General features: G+C 38.4%; 1 protein-coding gene across 10 annotated transcripts in view; it reads right to left on the bottom strand.

Moving 5' to 3' along the window:
* Window positions 1-3,509: 3,509 nt before the first annotated feature.
* Window positions 3,510-20,421, bottom strand: part of LOC139982433 (uncharacterized) — a 32,903-nt gene continuing 15,991 nt past the window's right edge. For 2 of the 10 annotated variants that reach the window (XM_071995288.1, XM_071995289.1), the window contains 3 exons: window positions 12,357-13,597; window positions 10,312-10,404; window positions 3,510-7,173 (listed from right to left, as the gene is read on the bottom strand). In XM_071995288.1, coding sequence (XP_071851389.1) covers window positions 5,723-7,173; window positions 10,312-10,404; window positions 12,357-13,581 — 2,769 coding nt within the window. In that variant the 5' untranslated portion in view covers window positions 13,582-13,597 and the 3' untranslated portion in view covers window positions 3,510-5,722. Of the gene's footprint in view, window positions 7,174-10,311; window positions 10,405-12,356; window positions 13,598-18,130; window positions 18,153-19,150; window positions 19,329-20,421 lie in introns of those variants that run through there. The other 8 variants (XM_071995294.1, XM_071995292.1, XM_071995296.1 and 5 more) reach the window with 8 other exon arrangements.

Raw genomic sequence — 20,421 nt, forward strand, 5'->3', positions numbered from 1 at the left:
AAGCAGACCAACAATTCGACCCCTACTTTTTAAACATTTTGCAGAAAAATGTCCAATTGCTCAGTTAATGTAACTGAGCAATCCAATTTTTTTCTGATTTTTGATAAGATTTTATCTTGTTATCATAACAATTTACTGAAAAATGTCAACTTATGGGGCAAAGTCTTTATGTCGATGGCACTTTTAAGCTTCCGTAAATTAGCATTGAGCGATTTATTGTATTCCGTGGAGTCAATAGGCCTATATATTAGTGTTTACACGGGTCCAAAAATCGGGAACCGGGTACCCGAGGGCCGTTTATCCTCGTGTATCACGATTTTCAAGAAATTACATATTGGATGCTGTAATAAATGCATTATATTCTCTACTGACAATGTTTTCATGTTCAAGTACGTAGGTGTAAGATAAGGTATAAAACCTCCCTCAATAATTTGCTTGTTTCTTTCATTAACTTGTTAATAAATTAATTATTTAATTATAATTAGCATTACTACTAACATCGCACTGCCGCCGCTGCTTATGCTAGCTCGTGCACGTCTATTGGATCAACCCATATAAATATCCAATTTAGCTCTTAAACAGTTGTTACTACTACTACTATCTATTATGCAGGCCAAGGGATCGCATTAGCCGCGAGATTGCGCGATTCGCGCAATTTGATCGCATTTGGAATAAACGATTAGTGAAAAGCTACTTGCGATTACTATTTTTTAGTTATCCCGTCTATAATCCATAAACATCGCGTAAAATTCCTTGTCAGCCTTTCCTTCTTTGAAATAAACGAATGAATAAATAATAATTTCTTCCACATGGTAGCCTAACACCACACTAAGTCAATGAGAAATCTAGCTAAGCCTAACCATCTGTTTATTTGCTGGAGTTGTGACGCAGTTATAAGACATCCATGGAATACTTTTGTTATTGCTGTTACGTTCGACCACATGGTTGCCTAACACCACACTAAGTCAATGGGGGTAGTCTAGCCTAGTCATCTGTTTATTAGCTGAAATTGTGACGCAGTTATAAGATATCTATGGGAAGCTTTCGTTATTGCTGTTATCTTCGAACACATGGTAGCCTAACAACACACTAAGTCAATGGGAAATCAGCCTAACCATCGGTTTGCATTTTTTTTTTTTTAACAATCACACTTTGCGTATGATTCGGGAAATAAATTAGGAACCGGGTAGTATCGCGTCGAACGGACTCCTTGGTTATTGCTGTTATCTTCGACCACATTGTAGTCTAACACCACAAAGTCAATGGGAAATCTGCTTAACCGTCGGTTTGCCATTTTTTTTTTTTTTAAATCACACTTTGCTTAGGATTCGGGTAATAAATAAGGAACCGGGTAGTATCACGTCGGGCGGGTACCCGGATAACCCGTGCAAACACTACTATATATCGTGAATTTACTTAACCTAGCGAACAGGGTCAACCCACCCAATAACAAAATTAGTACATAAATAAACCGAATTGAAGCTGGTGAACGTTGCATAATAGTTCTATTAGGCAATTTGTTTTAGAGTATTCAAAATTATACGAAGTTTAGTACGGTGGAGTATAAGGATCACGAAATACAATTTCTCAAAGTGGCACTGAAAACGTGATAAATATCACTGATTAAAGGTCAATTTTAACCGAAATTTTTAGGTCATTCACAATCACAAGGATATATGAATAGGCCTAGGTAAATTAGAGTACGACAGTCGGAAATTCCGACTGTCGCACTCAAATTTTCCAACTATCGTCAGTTTTACCAAAATTGGGGAGGGTGGGGAGACACCCCACACCCCTTCTAGCGACGTCCCTGCACGTAAGTACTACATGAGGTTGCTGGTGTACAAAAATAATTAGTTAAAGTAATTGTTAAGTGAAAAATGGGATCCAGTCCTTTCGGAATTGTTTATGTATTGATATTTTATATAGTATTTCTTATTCTTCTATCAGAGTTTACATTTTCTAATCTTTACTTAATTTGATGTTATTTCGTTGCTTGCAATAGGGAGTTGTTATGGAATCTCCCTGCTTGCAATTTATATGTTGAACGACGCGTTGAGATGTTTTTACATGTCATGCGCCTCTTGAGAATATATTTACATTACATTGGTCAGAATACAAAAGACCTTAAATCTAGGCTTGGCTTGATACAATACACAGGAATGCGTACAGACTTCGCGTACAGCTGTGATTCAACAAATCGCTCAAATAACAAATATCTGAACTACATATTATGAAGAAAACCGAGTTAAGGAATTCTTGAAAGTTTCAACTCTTCAAAAAAATGCTAACTTGCAACTTGACCGAGAAATTTCCATCTAAATCGCTAGTTTACTTTCTAAAATTTGAACTTTCCTCGCTAAAGTGTAGCTTGCTAATAATGCAGGCCGCGAAACGATGTACCGCGATGACGTCACAGCACTCATCGTTCTCCACGGTTAAAAATCTATTAGACTAAGTTTGGCGCGAGATTCAAAAATTCAATTCTCCTGAATCATAGGATGAACAAAATCCCCGAACTAGGACTGTGGCGATGACAATATTATGGAGTCTTTTTTCATATACCCAATAGAATGCCACTAAAAAAAGTATGTATAAAAGTAAGTTGGCCTGACGTTTCGATCCTAGCAGGATCTTCTTCAAAGGCTGAATGACAAGTAACAGTAACAGAAGGGACAAAAACACGCACAGAATACAGACAGGTTTATGAGCATGGTGAACACAAAGAGATATATGTAAGGGGAATGGTAGACAAGGGATGGAGAGAAGAGAGAAAGAAACAACAGGGGAAGAGGAGAGGTAGGAGATAAACAGTGGAGGGACAAAGAAAGGATTAAGGGAAAGGGGTAGGCAGAAATAGTAAGCAGAAATGTTCAATAATAAATTCAGGATATATATATACATATATAAATATATATTTCAGAAAGGGTTACATTTGGAATTCTATCTTTTTGGCTTCTGATTAAAAAAAGTAGCACTTGTAAATACTATAACGGAAAACAACATGATGAAGAAGAATTTCAGATGGACCAAAAGAGGACTACTCCAGTCACATCAGATAAAGCCTCCTGATATGTTCAGAACATAAATAAATAAAATAAGACAATCTTGAGAAACATGAAGGAAAGTACTCAAATGCATTGTAAACGATAAACGTTCAAGTTATGTATAAGGTCAGAAACACATTCTTCAAAGAGAAAATGAAAGAAACGTTCCCACTTGATAAAATTTGGATCGATAGCTTTAGAGCTGATGTCTGTTGAAGTATCCAGTCCTATCTCAGTACAGATAAGTGGTAAACCTCATTTAACAATGCAGTACTAACTGTTACAAACCATTACACAATATTAGTGGAATAATTCAGGACGTTAACTCCTAAGGCAATATACTTCATTCCTTTCTTTCACGGAAATAAAAGAAAAGTAACGGTAAAATAATCTTTTCGGTTTTTAAAAAAAACATAGTAAAAGTAAAAGAGAACTACAGAAAAATTGTCTAAAAGGATAATATAAGAATACATAAATTAAATATATTTTTTTGTGACTAATATCAGCACATTTTTGGAAATACACATTGACCAAGGCTACAAAAAATGGTGAGCACTTCATTCATTGACAATGGTCCCGAAAATCATAGTAGGAAAGTGTAGCTTTCAAAACTCAGGGAACTTTGGTCAACTTCAGTAAGGATGGCTTTGGCAGGTACAGATATTCAAGATTTGATCTCTCTACTCATTGTTGGTGCATTGCCTAAGTTTCCATTGTTTGTGATGTGGAAAAAGTTCAAATTCTGCTTAAACAGAATTTTAAAATTCTTATCACTATGCAAAGAAATTACCAGTTTTAGTAATGTTGTGGGAATTATCTGCATATAAATGACCTTGGAAGATGCTGTCACAATATTGTAAATAAAATCAAGATTTGTCAGATATTTGTATTAATTTTTGAGAAACATTTTACTTTTTGACACAACACTTGTGGCAAGTACAACACGACTGATTACACTTGCTTTGTTGGATGTAAAATTGAAGGAAGGCTGTACACATAGGCCAGTTCTAGGAACCAGATTTTGTAAAATATTGAGGCTTTATTAGGGTCCCACAGACCCACACATATAGTATTGTCCAGTATTGTTAAAGAAACTGGTGCTAAGTGTAACCCCTTACCCTAACTACATGGTAGAGTCTAAACAATGGCGTAGGAAAGTACTTTTGAGTGGGGGGGGGGGCTGAAGACCAATGGCCGGCCTGGGGGAGGGGTGTCCCCCTCCCCTTTGGAATTTTTTTGCATTTCCAGGTGGCCTCAGATGCAATTTGGTGCAATATAGCATACTTCAACACCCACTCCATTTTGTAAATAATTTTGCATTTTCACCTGGCCTTAGATGCAATTTGGTGCTCCAAATGAGATTTTTTTCTCATTTGGAAATGTAAAAGGGGTTTTCTGACTTGCGAAGCAGGGAGCGGAATGATACTTTCGCCCCTCCATATTTTTCACTGGGGGGCTAGCGCCCCCCAGTCCCCCGGTTCCTACGCCCTTGTGGTAGACAACATATATGTTTTGCTTTGTTGGACTGAAAGTGAATTAAAGTTGTACCCCACATAGTATTTTATAGGAACCTGTTGCTAAAGGGTAATCCTAACCCGGACTACATGGTAGGCAAAAAATCTGCATTAGCCGCTATTGGACCACATGTCCACAGGGATGTCCACATTAAATAAATGTCCTCATTAGGACAAGAATTAATGTCCTAGCAGAGAGGTACGGAACAGGAAGTAAAGGACTTGCCGGAGCTGGTGTAAAAAGGCTAAGAGCTGCTCTGTCTCAAGTCAGTCATACCTGGGCTGACCAATTCACCCCTGAAGGTCCATCAATTTGCAAAATTGGTGAACATATAGAGAGAGTTATGGAAGGAAATGAGTGTGCCAACCTCCAAGCAACACCAAAGTCCATACCCCAGACACCAAATAATGGTATTCTATAAGAAAATGACTTAATCCAGAAAAGTGAAACTATTTATGAATGTTTGACCTGTATCTTAGTCTTTGAAGATAGAAATTTACGACACATACAGTACTACAGGATTCTAATTCACCATGTCAGTGTCACTTACCATGGAATGGCTATAAATTAACAAACTTATTACAAACCTGCCAATGTTGCCCCAATATTCTCTAGTCAACTTCTCATTAAGATTTAACTTTAGGCATTGGCATGAACCACTATTATAGCTCTCATTGATATTTTGAAAACGTTTTGTAATTGTGTTTGTATGTGTTGTCACTACCTTACTTTTGTTTTCCCCATGGGCGTCCTTCTGACCAAAGACTACCATCCTACAATGACAACATCATGTCAGAGTTTCCTCTGATTTGAATTTCTCCAGTTTATAAGTACATTTTCCTGGAGGCTAATGAACCTGAACTTGTTAATGGTTGCTCATTATTGTCAAAATATTATTGTTCTTCTACTGTTATAGCATGCTCTGGACCTAGCTTGATAACATTCAGGTTATCTCCCAAATAACTCAATACATTTTCTATCACCTACATTTTAAGTATAATTTCTTACTATGAATCAATATCAGGCACTGAATACAAATGACCCCACTGCCCCCCCCCCCCAACCTCCCCAACCAATCTAAGTTAATGATCTGCAGTTTCTTGTAATCAAGCTTTGTTAAGTAGAGCCCCTCATCTATCATCTTACGTATCTCCAGTTTCTTAAACTGCGTGCCTTTTCTCATGTTTCTTCAACGAGTTGCTTTGATGGAATCCTTTCCCGCACACTCCACAGACGTACGGTCTATCCTCGCCGTGAATTCTCATATGTTTCGACAGATGGGGGAGCAATTTAAATCTCTTCTTACACAGACGACATGGATAAGGTCTTTCGTTCGTGTGCACCCTAACGTGCCTCTTCAGGTTGATGTGATAAGCGAACGTCTTATCGCAGTAGGTACAGCCATAGGGCTTTTCGGTAGAGTGAGATATTTCATGGCTTTTTAAGGTACTTCTCTGCCTGAATGTCTTCTTGCATGTTTGACACTGATAGGGTTTCTCTCCTGTGTGGACCCTCTGGTGAATGGTCAAGGTACATTGTCTCTTGAATCCTTTGTCGCATAACTCACACTGAAAGGGATTCTTACCGGTGTGGGTGACCTCGTGAGAGACACAGTGGCTCTTGAAATGGAAACTCATCTCGCAGTATTGACACCTGTACGGTTTTACATCCGTGTGTACTTTGATGTGACGTTTCAGGTTCTTCTCCTGGTTGTACGCCTTGTCACACTGCGTACATTTGTAGGGTCTCAGATGCTCGTGGCTGGCCAGGTGTAACTTCAACGCCTCGCCGCTGTCAAAGACCTTGTAACACAATTCGCAGGGGTGCGGGGTCTTGCCCGCGTGAATCTTCTCGTGCCGTTTATAGATCCCGTAGAGGTAGAATGTCTTCCCGCAGAAGCTACATTTGAAAAAGTTTTGTTGTGTGTGTGCCTTCTCGTGGATTGTGAGGTAGCTCTCCGTGGCGAAGGCCTTATCGCAATATTTGCATTGGTAAGGAAGATCGCCTTCGTGGATCTTCTCGTGGATTGCTAGGTTATGAGCCCTCACGAACAACCGACCGCAAAACTTGCAAGGAAACGGATCTTTGGGAATGTGGGTATTTTTGTGCCGTTTCAGCATACTGGAACAGTTGAAAGATTTGTCGCAGATGAGGCAAGAGTAGATCTTATCGTTCACGTGTTTCTGTTCATGGGCTTCCAATTCTTCCTTCGTCTGCCACGTTTCCCGGCAGAATTTACACTCCAGCAAACCCTCGGTCTCGTGAACTTTTAAGTGGTTCACTAGATCGTACTTTTTGTAGAATGGTTCATTGCACATGTGACATCTGAAATACTTGAGTTTCTTCTCTCCCCGATATTTAACTTTACCTTGCAGAGTTATACCATTGGTGATGCTAGAACTAGCTAATTGTGCCTTTGTGAGATTGGTCAGATGGGTACTTGAACGATTCTGGTGTAACATAGCAGGCACAGCATGAAGAAGTGGTCCATAGATTTCATCACATGCACCTTTTGAGATACCGAGGAAGGACTGAGGGAGTTTTCTCTGTTGATGAAGAGGCATCGCTGGGACAGTGCTCATCTGACTTAAATCCCCCTCGACAGGATAAACTGTAAGAAATAAGATGGAGATGATCTCATTAGTAAGGACATGTTAAAAGCTTTCATATTCAATAGACTTTAACAGTAGGTAGATGACACAGCACAGGCAATCCTAAACACACGCTAAGATATAAGGTTGAGGCTTAAATCCATAACACTGGTTTAATTCCATCCCCACTCCCCTCAACCCCCTTCTCCCCCACACCACCGCCCAGACCCCCTCTTCTACTGCAGGTCCCAACCCTCCCTAACTCAGCAAACTTGACCTAAGACATATCCATATCCTGATATATTACAGACAGTACTGACAGTTGACATCTGCATGCAGTACATGTCATTAGGATACAACATAAATGCATGACACATTTCCAACCCCTAAAACTACCAACCAATCCACCCCCCCCCCAAACCCTTCCTTCCTCTACCATTTACAGCCAATGGTTATGTTATCTAGACATTAAAGTCTCAGTCAGTAAACAGGTATTTAAGTGATTGCATCTTCATGTACTTGTACGTGTTGCATCTTTGATACAGCTATGAGCATTATACAGTACTTACAAGGCATTAAAACAGCTTGATAATTTTCTACACAAGAAGTTGGGAATTTCTCCATTGTACAGTATGTAGGTCCCAATTACAGTAACAGGCTTGCTGTGCCAAAAAAATTGATAGTGTGACTTCAATAGTGTACAATTACCATTGCTTTCTATTCAATGCTATTGTAACGATACTTCACTTATCAACCATCCCCTGGCTCAACAAAGACAACTGATCCTCGAAAGAAAAAAAACAAAAAAACAATGTGGTCTTTTCTTCGATAACAAATCTATTATCCCCCGCAGGACCTCTTGCGTGGTCGATCAGGGGTAAAACTTCTTCACTACTAGTAAACAATATGGATTCATCAGCTTAGGAATCTTGTTGGCAATCTAGCTGCAAAGATCACAGACACAAGACAAATATAGGAACATACTATACATCCCACTACTGTACCTGAGCTACCTGACATAAGGTTCATTGGAATACTGCCCTCTATGCACAAGGCACAGACAAGGCAAATATATATATATATATATATATATATATATATATATAAATATATAAATGAAAAACGTAATGAGTTGGAAAATCAAGAACAGTGAAAAAACTTTCAGCCTCCACCGGGATTCGAACCACGGGCCTCCCGCTCTGTACGCGGACACCCTAACCACTAGGCTATGGACGCTGATTGTATGTCCAGAGGTTCGAAACCGGTAAGGAAGATCGTAATTCCACTGTAGGCGTTTGTCACCAGTATCGAACAATACTAGTTCTGTTTTTGGAGACATATTTTGCCTTACTCTAGAGATCAAACATGATGCTAACCAACTCGAAAATCATTTGTGATTCCTAAAGCCGGATCTCGAAAGAGATACTTTGAACAGACTTTATGTTAATGCAATGGAGGTAAACGACAAAGGCAAATGAATATATATAAATGAAAATATATATATATATAAATATATATATATATATATATATATATATATATATACAGTACATCCTATACCTGACCTACCTGGCATAATGTTCATTAGTATCCGGTCTTCTATGCACAAGGTCAATGCATGCATACTGTAAATCCTAAATACTGTACCTGAGCTACCTGACAAGGTACATTGGCAAACTGTCCTCTATAAACAAGGCTAATACATGTTACTGTTGGTGTTGTGGTCAAGTGGTTAAGGCAGTGGACTTGTGATCTAAGGATTACAGGTTCGAGCCCTGGCCAAATCATTGCATTGTGTCCTTGGGCAAGGCACTTTATCCATTGCCTCTCTTCACCCAGGTGCATAAATGGGGACTTGCAAGGTGACTTGTAAATATAGTTGCCTGCGCCTGTTTGTGGCTGCACCCTATGAGAAGTCCCCCAGGGGACACGTGGCTGTGGTTCACTGTGGTGCCCCAGGAGAGATTGTTTGAATTGTGCACACTTTGGTGTGTACGTGTGACAAGTTACCAATGACCAGGGTTAAGTAAAGCGCGGACTTTATTTGTGCTATATAAGAACTGAGAATTATTATTTTATTATTACTGTAAATTCAATGTCTGTACTTGAGCTACTTGGCACAAGGTCATTGGTAAACTGCCCTCTATGAACAAAGAAAACAAATGTATACTGTACACCCTAACACTGTACCTGAGCTACCTGACAATAAGTTAACTGGTTTACTGTCCTCTATGAAAAAGGCATACATGTTAAAGTAAATTGTATTACTGTACCTGAGCTACCTGGCATTAGGTTCATTGGTAAACTTGTAGAGATCATAGTCTAGTTCTCTAGTTTCCACCATTCAACCCTTTCACATACAGGTGTTGCATGCCAGTACATTCCTGTCATAGTAATTAATTAGTGATATGTACAGTACTTACCTGTAACATATACATTGCATATATATTCTAGAATAGTGTCATTGTTACTTACCTGTAGGTAAATACCTTACAGTCCTGTATGAATGCCTTAGATATTGTTTTCTTTATAGTTGTTTCTATGGTGGACCTTCCTGCATTTAAAGGACTCATATGTTTTGATTGGTTAGTAATTTTGTATTATCAGTTTGCTTGGTTGAAACACAGATGACCAGCCTCTGTCAGACTGGTCATCAGGTTCTTGTAAATAGTGTGATAGAAAATACAGGAGAGTAGCACAGAACCCCAGAGTGTGAAGTTGTCTTTTTTGTTCTTTGAGTTTTTCTACTCGGTCTCTACAAACTGTCCTATATGCACAAAGCAAACACATTTATACTGAACACCCTAACACTACCTGAGCTATCTGACATTAAGTTAACTGGTGTACTGTCCTCTATGAAAAAGGCAAATACATGTATACTGCAAATCCTATTACTGTACCTGAGCTACCTGAAATTAGGTTCATTGGTTTACTGTCCTTTATACACAAGGTCAATACATGTATACTGCAAATCCTATTACTGTACCTGAGCTACCTGGCATTAGGTTCATTGGTTTACTATCCTCTATGCACAAGGAAAATACATGTATACTAAACACCCTAACACTGTACCTGAGCTACCTGGCATAAGATTCATTGGTTAACTGTCCTCTATACACAAAGCAAACACATGTATACTGTACAGCATACTATGGTACCTGAGCTACCTGTCATAATGTTCCTTGGTATACTGCCCTCTATTCCAGCACGAATCAAAGTTGGGTCACTAACAGAATCAAGCACCAAAGCTGCTGTCAATTGAATAAAAAGAAAACAGTACAATTATCTTCCAACAACTGCAGAATGTTCTTACTAATAATTAATTAATGATATCAATTAATTACTTAATTATTATCCTTCCACTTCAAACACTTTTAATAGCTGCATGGTGTCACTTTTAGACTTTTTAAAAGTTGTCACTCCTCATACATTTTTCTTTAATGTTGCATAGTGGATAGTAACTGACTAATGGTGTTCATCATGGTTCTAAGTGCATGGCGTGCCCAATTAGTGTAACAGAGTATGTTTAACATAATGTATGCTGAACATAATGTATGTCGAATATAAAGTGCAGTAATTTGAGCAGCGAACCAAACTTTGTTGTACGGAAGGCCTAACCCTATCTTAATCTTCACTCTAGCCTCAAACAAGATCTACACAGAGCGTATACTGAGGTGGCACTGAACATTTATCAAAATCAAATACACACGTAGATTGCTTCAAGTGTTAAAATTGTCTACACGATTTAAAAAGTCTACACTTTAAATACATGTATACACTTAAGTGAGAGAAGAGGGGCTTACTGTAGTCATTGAAAGTGGAAGAGATTTGAAAAGATGGAAATGGTTTGAGTGGAGGGTGGGGGGGGGGGTGGGGGAGGATGAAGAAGAGGAGGGGAAGGGGGAAACTAATTTAGCAAATGTTAGTTGATAGGAAAGTTGGTAAGTGGAAACAGGTCAACAGCCATGTAGTATGAGAGTATATACTGTATTCAAGAACACTGAACATGATGATTAGTGTGCAGTACTACTGTGCAGTACTAGGTAAACTGTAAGCAACCAACTAATTTATATGCATGTATGTCATTAGGCTACAACATAAATTCATCACACACTTCCAACCTAAAACTACCAACCAACTCACCCCCCCCCCCTGGAAGATGTAGACGGTGGGATTGGGGGCATGAAGAAGAGGTGAATGTGGAAACTAATTTGATAAGGAAGTGGGTCAGCAGACATTTAGTATGTACTGTAGTATTCAACAACACTGTTCATGATGATGAGTGTACAGTACTACTCAGCACATTGTAATCACATTGTAAGCTTACTGTGCACATTGTAAGCAACCAACTAATTTATACAATGGCTACATCAGACCTGTTGATTAGTACAAAGGTCATGTGACAGATAATCATTCTCTTCTAGAAAACTCATCTCTGAAACAGTTCTAGAGCACAATCAATATGGAATGACACACTGTCAAAGTTCTAACACTAATGTTTTAATGTGAAATTCACCTTTAACTGTACTATCAGTGAATCCCCTTTTTTATATTGGATTAATTTCAGAATTTTGTAAAGACCTGAACAGTTTAAGTGAGGTAATGGGAGGGGAATGTTTGAAATTAAACCCCTCCTCCTAGATTTGATCTTTTGGAGGAGTGCCATGTTTACTTTGACTTTCGGAAGGTAGAATGCCATGCCAAGAATTAAAACCCTAGATCAGCTGAAATGAACCATGTACCCTAGATCATGAGAGCTGTATTGTCTTAATGCTAATTACAAAATGCTTCTGTGCATCCTGCAGATAAATCAACTGATTTAAAGATGAAGGGCTAGGGGAAAGCGTTTTGGTCAAGTTGTTAAGGCAGTGGACTTGCGATCTAAGGATTACAGGTTCGAGTCCTGGCCAGATCATTGCGTTGTCCTTGGGAAAGGCGCTTTATCTCCACTGCCTCTCTTCACCCAGGTGTAAAAATGGGGACTTGCGAGGCAACTTGTAAATATAGTTGCGCGCCAGTTTGTGACTGCACCCTATGGGACGTCACCTGGGGGACACATGGCTGTGGTGTCCCAGGAGAGATTGATTGAAGTGTGCACACTTTGGTGTGACAAGTCACCAATGACCAGGGTTAAATTGTAAAGTCGTGTGAGTGGACCTTAGCCCTGAGCAAGACTGTTAACCTAACATAATAATTAACCAACCTTCATGTGTAGGTCTTGCTGGGTTACTGCCCTCTCCTTTAGATGATGCCTGCATCATCCAGCCTGCTCCTCCTGGGTAAGTTGAAGTTCTCTGACCATCAGGCATAACAGCCATCTGTTTATTCTGATCTGATCTGGGTGGTACCCTGGGTCTAGTTAGCTGTGCGTACAGTAAGCTGTTACCATTGGGAATGATTCCGCTCTGCTCCAAAAGATTTTTCCTCTTTACGGCAGGATGATGGCCCAGGAGACGACTGCCTATCAGTCGTTCTAGGTGAGCCTGTTTGTGAGCCAGAGTTTGTTGGTTACCATCCTTAACCAGCTTCTGTGTTTGAAGGTCAGGGTTCATAGCCAGCCTTACTATCTTTCCTTCTTGCTGATGCGTGTCGGAGGTTATTGCTATTGGAGAATTCTGGACATTGCTGTCCGAGCTTATTAAATACTCAGATTCCGAACATTTCTCTTTCTCAGCAGTTTTATATCTTCTACCACCCACCCCTCTATCCTCTGAAGTGACATCGTTCTCACCGTGAGAGGATGTAACCACAGCCTCAACATTCCTCATTTGTTCTGCTCTTTCTTCAAAGTCTTCCACTATGTCTTCATTATGCTTAACCATAATCACCTCATTCGTGACAATGCTCTGTTCTTCACTGCCATTTCCTTCACCAATATTACCATCGTTAGCCAGCAAGGCAACGTCATACCCTGGTCTAATAGATAAACCTTCTTCCAGAGTGGCTACAGGTGTAATCCATTCATTTACATATTTCCTAACTTGAGAACTCTGCTGTCCCGTGTCTTGATTTTCTTTAAATTGTTTTGGGCTCGACGATCCTGACCCGACAATGTTATCTCTTTGGCAAGTTTCATTAACATCCAGAATATCTGTTTCCCTTCCTAGTTCAAGCTGTATGGGATTTTTCGTTTCTGATTCACAAGCTCTATTTTGTTGGAAACAATTACCGATGCCCAGTGAATCTGTTTCTACGTATTCTTCACATTGCGTAGGTGTTGTATTTGACGGACAGATTCCTTTGGCTTGGCTCGGCATATCTACATCCTTCACTACCGTTTCTCGGCTATATTTGGGAACTGATTGAGAATCATCACTTCCTTGGCGAGTTTCCTTGACATCTGTTTGTTTAATCCAGATGGGATTGTGATTATCATCATTAGATTCAGCTGGTTTGTGAATTTCTTCAGAGTCCTTCTCTCCTTCCATATTGGCACCTCAGCTGCTGTATGCAGAAAACAAGAAAAGGAAATGAACGATAAATTACGTGAAGTACAGTATGTGAGTGGATGCAGTTGCAAGAATCCAAAATAAACCAGAGAGACTGACTTATATATACGGTCATAATTTGTAGGGTACATGAATGTAAATCATGCTATTGACTACTATATGCATACTGGGTAGGTGGGAAAGCCACTGGCAATGCCTTATGATCCAGATTAACCTATTGTTAGTTATAACTATACCTATGATACTGGGTAGATATTAGAAGTCACTATGTAAGTAATACTAAGAATAGCTAAGCCTAAGTATGTATCCTAAGTAATAATATGTACTTACATTGTACTCTATGTGTAATCTCTTACATGCAGGAATGCCATCTGTCTCTGTACAGACTGTAAGCCTATGTAATACTAAGTATATTGTACTCAATGTGTGATCTCTACATCCAGTAATGTCGATCTGTCTCTGTGAGCCTATGTAATCCTTAGTAATACTAAGTACAGTATATTGAACTCTATGTGTAATCTCTACATGCTGGAATGTCGATCTGTCTCTGTGAGCCTACTGTATGTATTCCTAAGTAATATGATGTATATTGTACTCTATGTGTGATCTCTATATCCAGTAATGTCGATCTGTCTCTGTGAGCCTCTGTAATCCTTAGTAATACTAAGTATAGTAAGATGGGGTAAAAAAAAATCCGTTTCCTTAAAGTTTAACATAAAACTCGTTAGGTAGATGCTTAGGTAGATATTTTAGCATTGTCAGTTGACAAATGGGAATACCTTCCTAAATAGCCATAATAAAAATTTCAATCACAATGAGTAAAGGAGAAATTCCAGAAAAGGGGTGGTTTTTTTTTACCCCGGCTGTTAGTCATTTTTGGGGTAAAAAAAAAACCCTGCTGGGGTAAAAAAAGTCCACACTGTTAAAACAACATACTACCAAAGAAAATGTGCAAAACCACCAGAAATATTTTCAGCACACTTTAGAAAAGCTTTATTTGGGCATTTTCAATCGAGTTCTGCATGAATTAACCTATTGCCAAACGATAAACTCCGGGAAACACACCTCACCTTCCGAGACTAAGCAAGATTCTATCAAGGCTGTTTAATACCCCCTAAAACATTATTGACCATGTTCTAAGAGTTTTATTCTATATATTAGTATCACATCCAGCTGTGGGGTTGGGACTTAGGGTAGAGATTAATTTAGGACTCTAAAAATAACAAGATAACCATATACAGCAGACATATATTGTGTTAGGCTATAACACTAGGCTAACATAGCAATAACTTAGGTTAAGAACAGGCAACAGTTAGTTATAAAAATGTAAATTATTATATTGGTAGAAATTAGAGGAGCATAGATGTACTCCCTGTGTCAATCATATAGCAATTCTAACATTCTGTGATAAATATAAACCATTTTGGGAGGAAATTAGGACTGGTCTTTTTTTTACCCCAAACGGACACTAAACCCTGGGGTAAAAAAAAACCACGTCATTCGAGAAAAATGTCAGATCGTGCAGGTAATTACAATACTGATACATGTAGGTACATCTCTTGTTATCATAACCAAGAAACAAAAACCTCTATATCAGTGCCAATATTTTTGCGGGATTAAGTTAAAGGACAGTGTTCAGAACTTAAATATTTGCTATTTTAGAGTATGGGAAAAATCGGCGCTAAAAGTATCGGTACGCCGATGGAAAAGAATAGTAACAATCAATAAAGTATGTCCGAATTGACTTGGGCACCATGGTTTTCACATACACCATACAAAAATGTGTTTCTATTTCTCACGACTTGTAGTGGGGGTGGGTTTTTTTTTACCCCAACTACCCTGTGGTTTTTTTTTACCCCGTTTTACTATACAGTATATTGAACTCTATGTGTAATCTCTACTTGCTGGACTGTTGATCTGTCTCTGTGAGCCTATGTAATCCTAAGTAATACTAAGTATATTGTACTCTATGTGTAATCTCTACTTGCTGGACTGTTGATCTGTCTCTGTGAGCCTATGTAATCCTTAGTAATACTAAGTACAGTATATTGTACTCTATGTGTAATCTCTACATGCTGGAAAGTTGATCTGTCTCTGTGAGCCTATGTAATCCTAAGTAATACTAAGTATTTTGTACTCTATGTGTAATCTCTACTTGCTGGAATGTTGATCTGTCTTTGTAAGCCTATGTAATCCTTAGTAATACTAAGTATATTGTACTCTATGTGTAATCTCTACTTGCTGGACTGTTGATCTGTCTCTGTGAGCCTATGTAATCCTTAGTAATACTAAGTACAGTATATTGTACTCTATGTGTAATCTCTACATGCTGGAAAGTTGATCTGTCTCTGTGAGCCTATGTAATCCTAAGTAATACTAAGTATATTGTACTCTATGTGTAATCTCTACTTGCTGGAATGTTGATCTGTCTTTGTAAGCCTATGTAATCCTTAGTAATACTAAGTATATTGTACTCTATGTGTAATCTCTACTTGCTGGAATGTTGATCTGTCTCTGTGAGCCTATGTAATCCTAAGTAATACTAAGTATATTGTACTCTATGTGTAATCTCTACTTGCTGGAATGTTGATCTGTCTTTGTAAGCCTATGTAATCCTTAGTAATACTAAGTATATTGTACTCTATGTGTAATCTCTACTTGCTGGAATGTTGATCTGTCTCTGTGAGCCTATGTAATCCTAAGTAATACTAAGTATATTGTACTCTATGTGTAATCTCTACATGCTGGACTGTTGATCTGTCTCTGTGAGCCTATGTAATCCTAAGTAATACTAAGTATATTGTACTCTATGTGTAATCTCTACTTGCTGGAATGTTGATCTGTCTTTGTAAGCCTATGTAATCCTTAGTAATACTAAGTATATTGTACACTATGTGTAATCTCCTACACGCAGGAATGTCAATCTGTCTCTGTAAACCTATGTAATCCTAAGCATATAATACTATGTATATTGTACTCTACAGTATGTGCAACCTATACATGCAGGAATGTCAATCTGTCTCTGTGAGCCTATGTAATCCTAAGTAATACTAAGTATATTGTACTCTATGCCTAGGAATGTCATCTGTCTCTGTAAGCCTATATCCTAAGTAATACTAAGTACATTGTACTCTATGTGTAATCTCTAACATGCAGGAATGTCAATCTGTCTGTGTGACAGATGAGAAGATGAGAGTAATAAATCAGTAGAAATATACACTGTGAATTTGTGTTTTACTCGAGTTGTCTCTAGAAATTGATTACTGTAGCAACAAGCTGCAGTTCATCTGCAACAATAGCCTGCATATATAGTACATGTATGTTTGCATTCTGCTGAGTTGTATATTGATTCTTGTGTGTACTTAAAGTCTGAAGTGTCATCTACTTTAAGGTTCACCAAGCCTAGCTAGGAATTGGCATGACATTTAGGAGCAAAGGAAACTTCAATATGTTATCTATTAAAGGTAGTCAGTATAGGCCCCAAATTATAGTGCCATGCTGTAATTGCTAGAAATTTTAAAAAAAACTTTCCTGGAGGTCTTTATTCCCCAAATTGTTCTCAAGCATTTTTAAGGTACACACAAGATGATTGAATGTCCCAGTGAGGAAAATTTCCTTGAAGGTTGTAATAAAACAGATTAAGAATTTTGACAAAAGGTGACCATATTTGAATATCTAGCATACTTGAATATCTAGCATATTTGGTGCCAATACAGCATACCTTTAAAGTGACACCAATTTTGAATTCTGCCAACGATTCTTTACCCAGCCTATAGAGCAATAAGCCAACAGAGAGGTCAGACTACTGTACCGCAAGAGTTTCTTCCACCATACAAGCAGTTTGTTAAAGGGTTTGAAGACTCGCACAAAAAGAAACGTCTAATGCCGGTAATCTGACCTAGTTTTGAATTAGGTGTAACAAAAGTGTTAGACACCACCATCGATCCGAGAAAATACGCACACAGCTTGCTACCTTCGGGAATTAGACACTAGTGTACAGTCGGTACATACAGGTACTGTACGGTCAATACCCACAGCACAGTGTATAAACGATACAGCGATTGACACCTCAGGTCCAGCTAAAGATAAAAAGGTATCACGTTTCATTACTGTCTGCATTTTGTAGCGACAAGCAGAAAACTTCACTTGCAAGCAACAGAAAGTTAACTTTTTTAGAGCGCGGCACACGGTTTGGGGCGAGACCTTTAATGCCTTTAATGTTTCGGTGATGTGAATTGGAATCGGTTACTCAAAGTATTGCTGCCCAGACATCTTTCATAACAACACTTTAAAGCACACGTCAAAAAGAAATTGTTTTAAATCTTATAAGGCTTTACATAATTTACCAAAGCAATGCAAACACCTATTTTACAACAGTGGCTCTCAATAGTTTTGAAATGAACATTAGGCTACTTGTTTCACAGTCTACAACAAACTAAGTCTTTCTAAGACCTTTTCTCACATTACAATTTATTCTTCCCAGACTTTCTTTAGCTTGCTATATTTGTAGATAGTATTTGCAACTCACTTGAGGTTCTCCAAGTATAATTTCAGATTATATCTTTTCCACTTTTCCTCAGGCTGCACCATAACAAGAATGGAAACAGGGATTGGATTTACCTTAATTCCATTAAAGAAATGACACATTCTGAGATTCCAGTCATGATTAGATTTACCCTAAGTGTTTTGGTTATGAGATTTGAAGAAAGAAAAGCGTGGTACATTATTTTAACAAACCCTTTGAAAATATTGTCTGAACATTCTCAAATTACACCAGCCAGCCAAAGATGTTGCAAAGACCACTTTTAACATTTTAATAAAATTATGCCCGACTGAAATTGTTAAATCAGTCAAACAAAATTTCTACATCCATGTAGGCCTCAACATTGTGGCTATCTGATAATAATTGGGTATGAACTTAGTTTTTGGTACTTCCACAATGGTAAGAGCATAAATGTTCTTTTAAATGCTAACAATAATGATAATCCCTGTGACTTTGCTATGTAAATTATGCCTCAATTTCATTCTTCGACTACTTGAGGCCACATAATTGTGATCAGATTACATCAGTATCAAATAGATTTACTTATTTGGTGGTATATTGTAACAGAGTCATAGTAATGTTGGATGTAGCTGCTCTGATGGACACGGTTTCAGTGTTCGTAAGTCAAAATGCGAGCACCTTCCCATCCGCGACATTAATCTACAAAGCGTAACTGTTAGTGTAACCATGCAAATGAAATCTACCTTCATTCCTACGTGAAATCCTATAATTGTTCTTAATGTAGGTCTAACTAACGGTACAATTATAGAATACAGGGCCATTCATTAACTCTTCCCAGCATCCGGATGCGCGGATGCGCGGTGTGTCTGTACATGTCCGTACACGTATGACTTCTATAATTACTCCTAACTAACGCTTGCTAGGCCTACAGAAGTAAACAATAACAACACAGACCTTACATACAGTACATACTCAGGTCTAGCCTAGGCTAGCGCCGCTGTAGCGTAACGTTATATTTATGCAGCTCATATACGCCATATTTACCGTTCGTTTAGGAACGACAGGTTTGAACTTAAGCTCAAACTAACTGTACAGGTTAAAAACGAGAGTGCAGTAGCTATTAATTCGTCAGTCGATGCTGAGTATCTTTGATTTACATGCTTTCCCATCAGGAGGCCTGGAGTTTTACTAAATGTTATGATCACGACGTGCCTGTACTGTGTAGGTTGTTTACTCTTTGAAGTATGGAACGCCAAAAGCTGTGTCAGCTGTGTTGTCAAATTGCTTACTCTTTGAAGTATGGAACGCCAAAATAATTTTTCCTACATTGTGAGTATGATGGATGCTTTTTTGGTAGGGTTGTGCCAAGAAAAAAAGAAAAAAAAAACGGAATTTCAGTGCATTGGCTTTGTCACAGTAGCATATACGAGTATCTGCGCGGCCGCGACACATATTCATAGAGCAAATTCCCTTACATCTGGAACAATGAATGTAAATGGAGGAATTTCAGGAGTTTTCTTATGAATATTGGTGACTTATTTCAAAGAAAATTGAAGCCGTATAGAAAATCAACAGTGCTTATAGGTCTGCCGTATAGACACCAACTATAGCACGTAATCATGGACAAGTTTTTAGATTACGTAACCGACCTGCCTTGGTCGTAATATGCCCTCCTTTTACTAACTAGTCAACAACGCCTGCCACATTTTTGTTCTTGTATAAGAGTCTGAGTGAACGCTGTATGGTTAACTGCACTGTAGACACGAACATATTCTCAAACCGTTTTTAAACTTAGAGCCTAATGATGTTAAGAAGCTATGCAGGCTAAATGTGGTCGATTTACGACCTTTTCATGTCGATTACGTAATCACAAAACTTTCCTAGCTATAGCGGCGTGTTATAATTGCAGCCAATACAAACAATACAAAACACATCAGACGGCGTGATTACAATGAAACTTTTTGTTTTTTAACAGAAACATCACGGGATATTCATGTGACTCGAAAAGCATATCCACTTGTTGTTGTGAAACTCTGCAATTTACGGTCCCGCCCAGAGTGGTCATGGGGTCGTTTCCACAGATTTTAATGATGGCGGTAGGTATATCGTTTCAGGCATATATATATATATATATATATATATATATATATATATATATATATATATATATATATATATATATATATATATATATCACATAATATACTTAACTAAACTATCATCATACTGCTACTCGGAGTTTCACGTGTGCGGCTCGCGCACCGATCATCAGGCAACTGAACAACATAGGCTATCTCGGCTTCAGGCGTGTGTGT

This window comes from Apostichopus japonicus, chromosome 16, assembly GCF_037975245.1.
Source record: "Apostichopus japonicus isolate 1M-3 chromosome 16, ASM3797524v1, whole genome shotgun sequence".
Taxonomy (NCBI): domain Eukaryota; kingdom Metazoa; phylum Echinodermata; class Holothuroidea; order Aspidochirotida; family Stichopodidae; genus Apostichopus; species Apostichopus japonicus.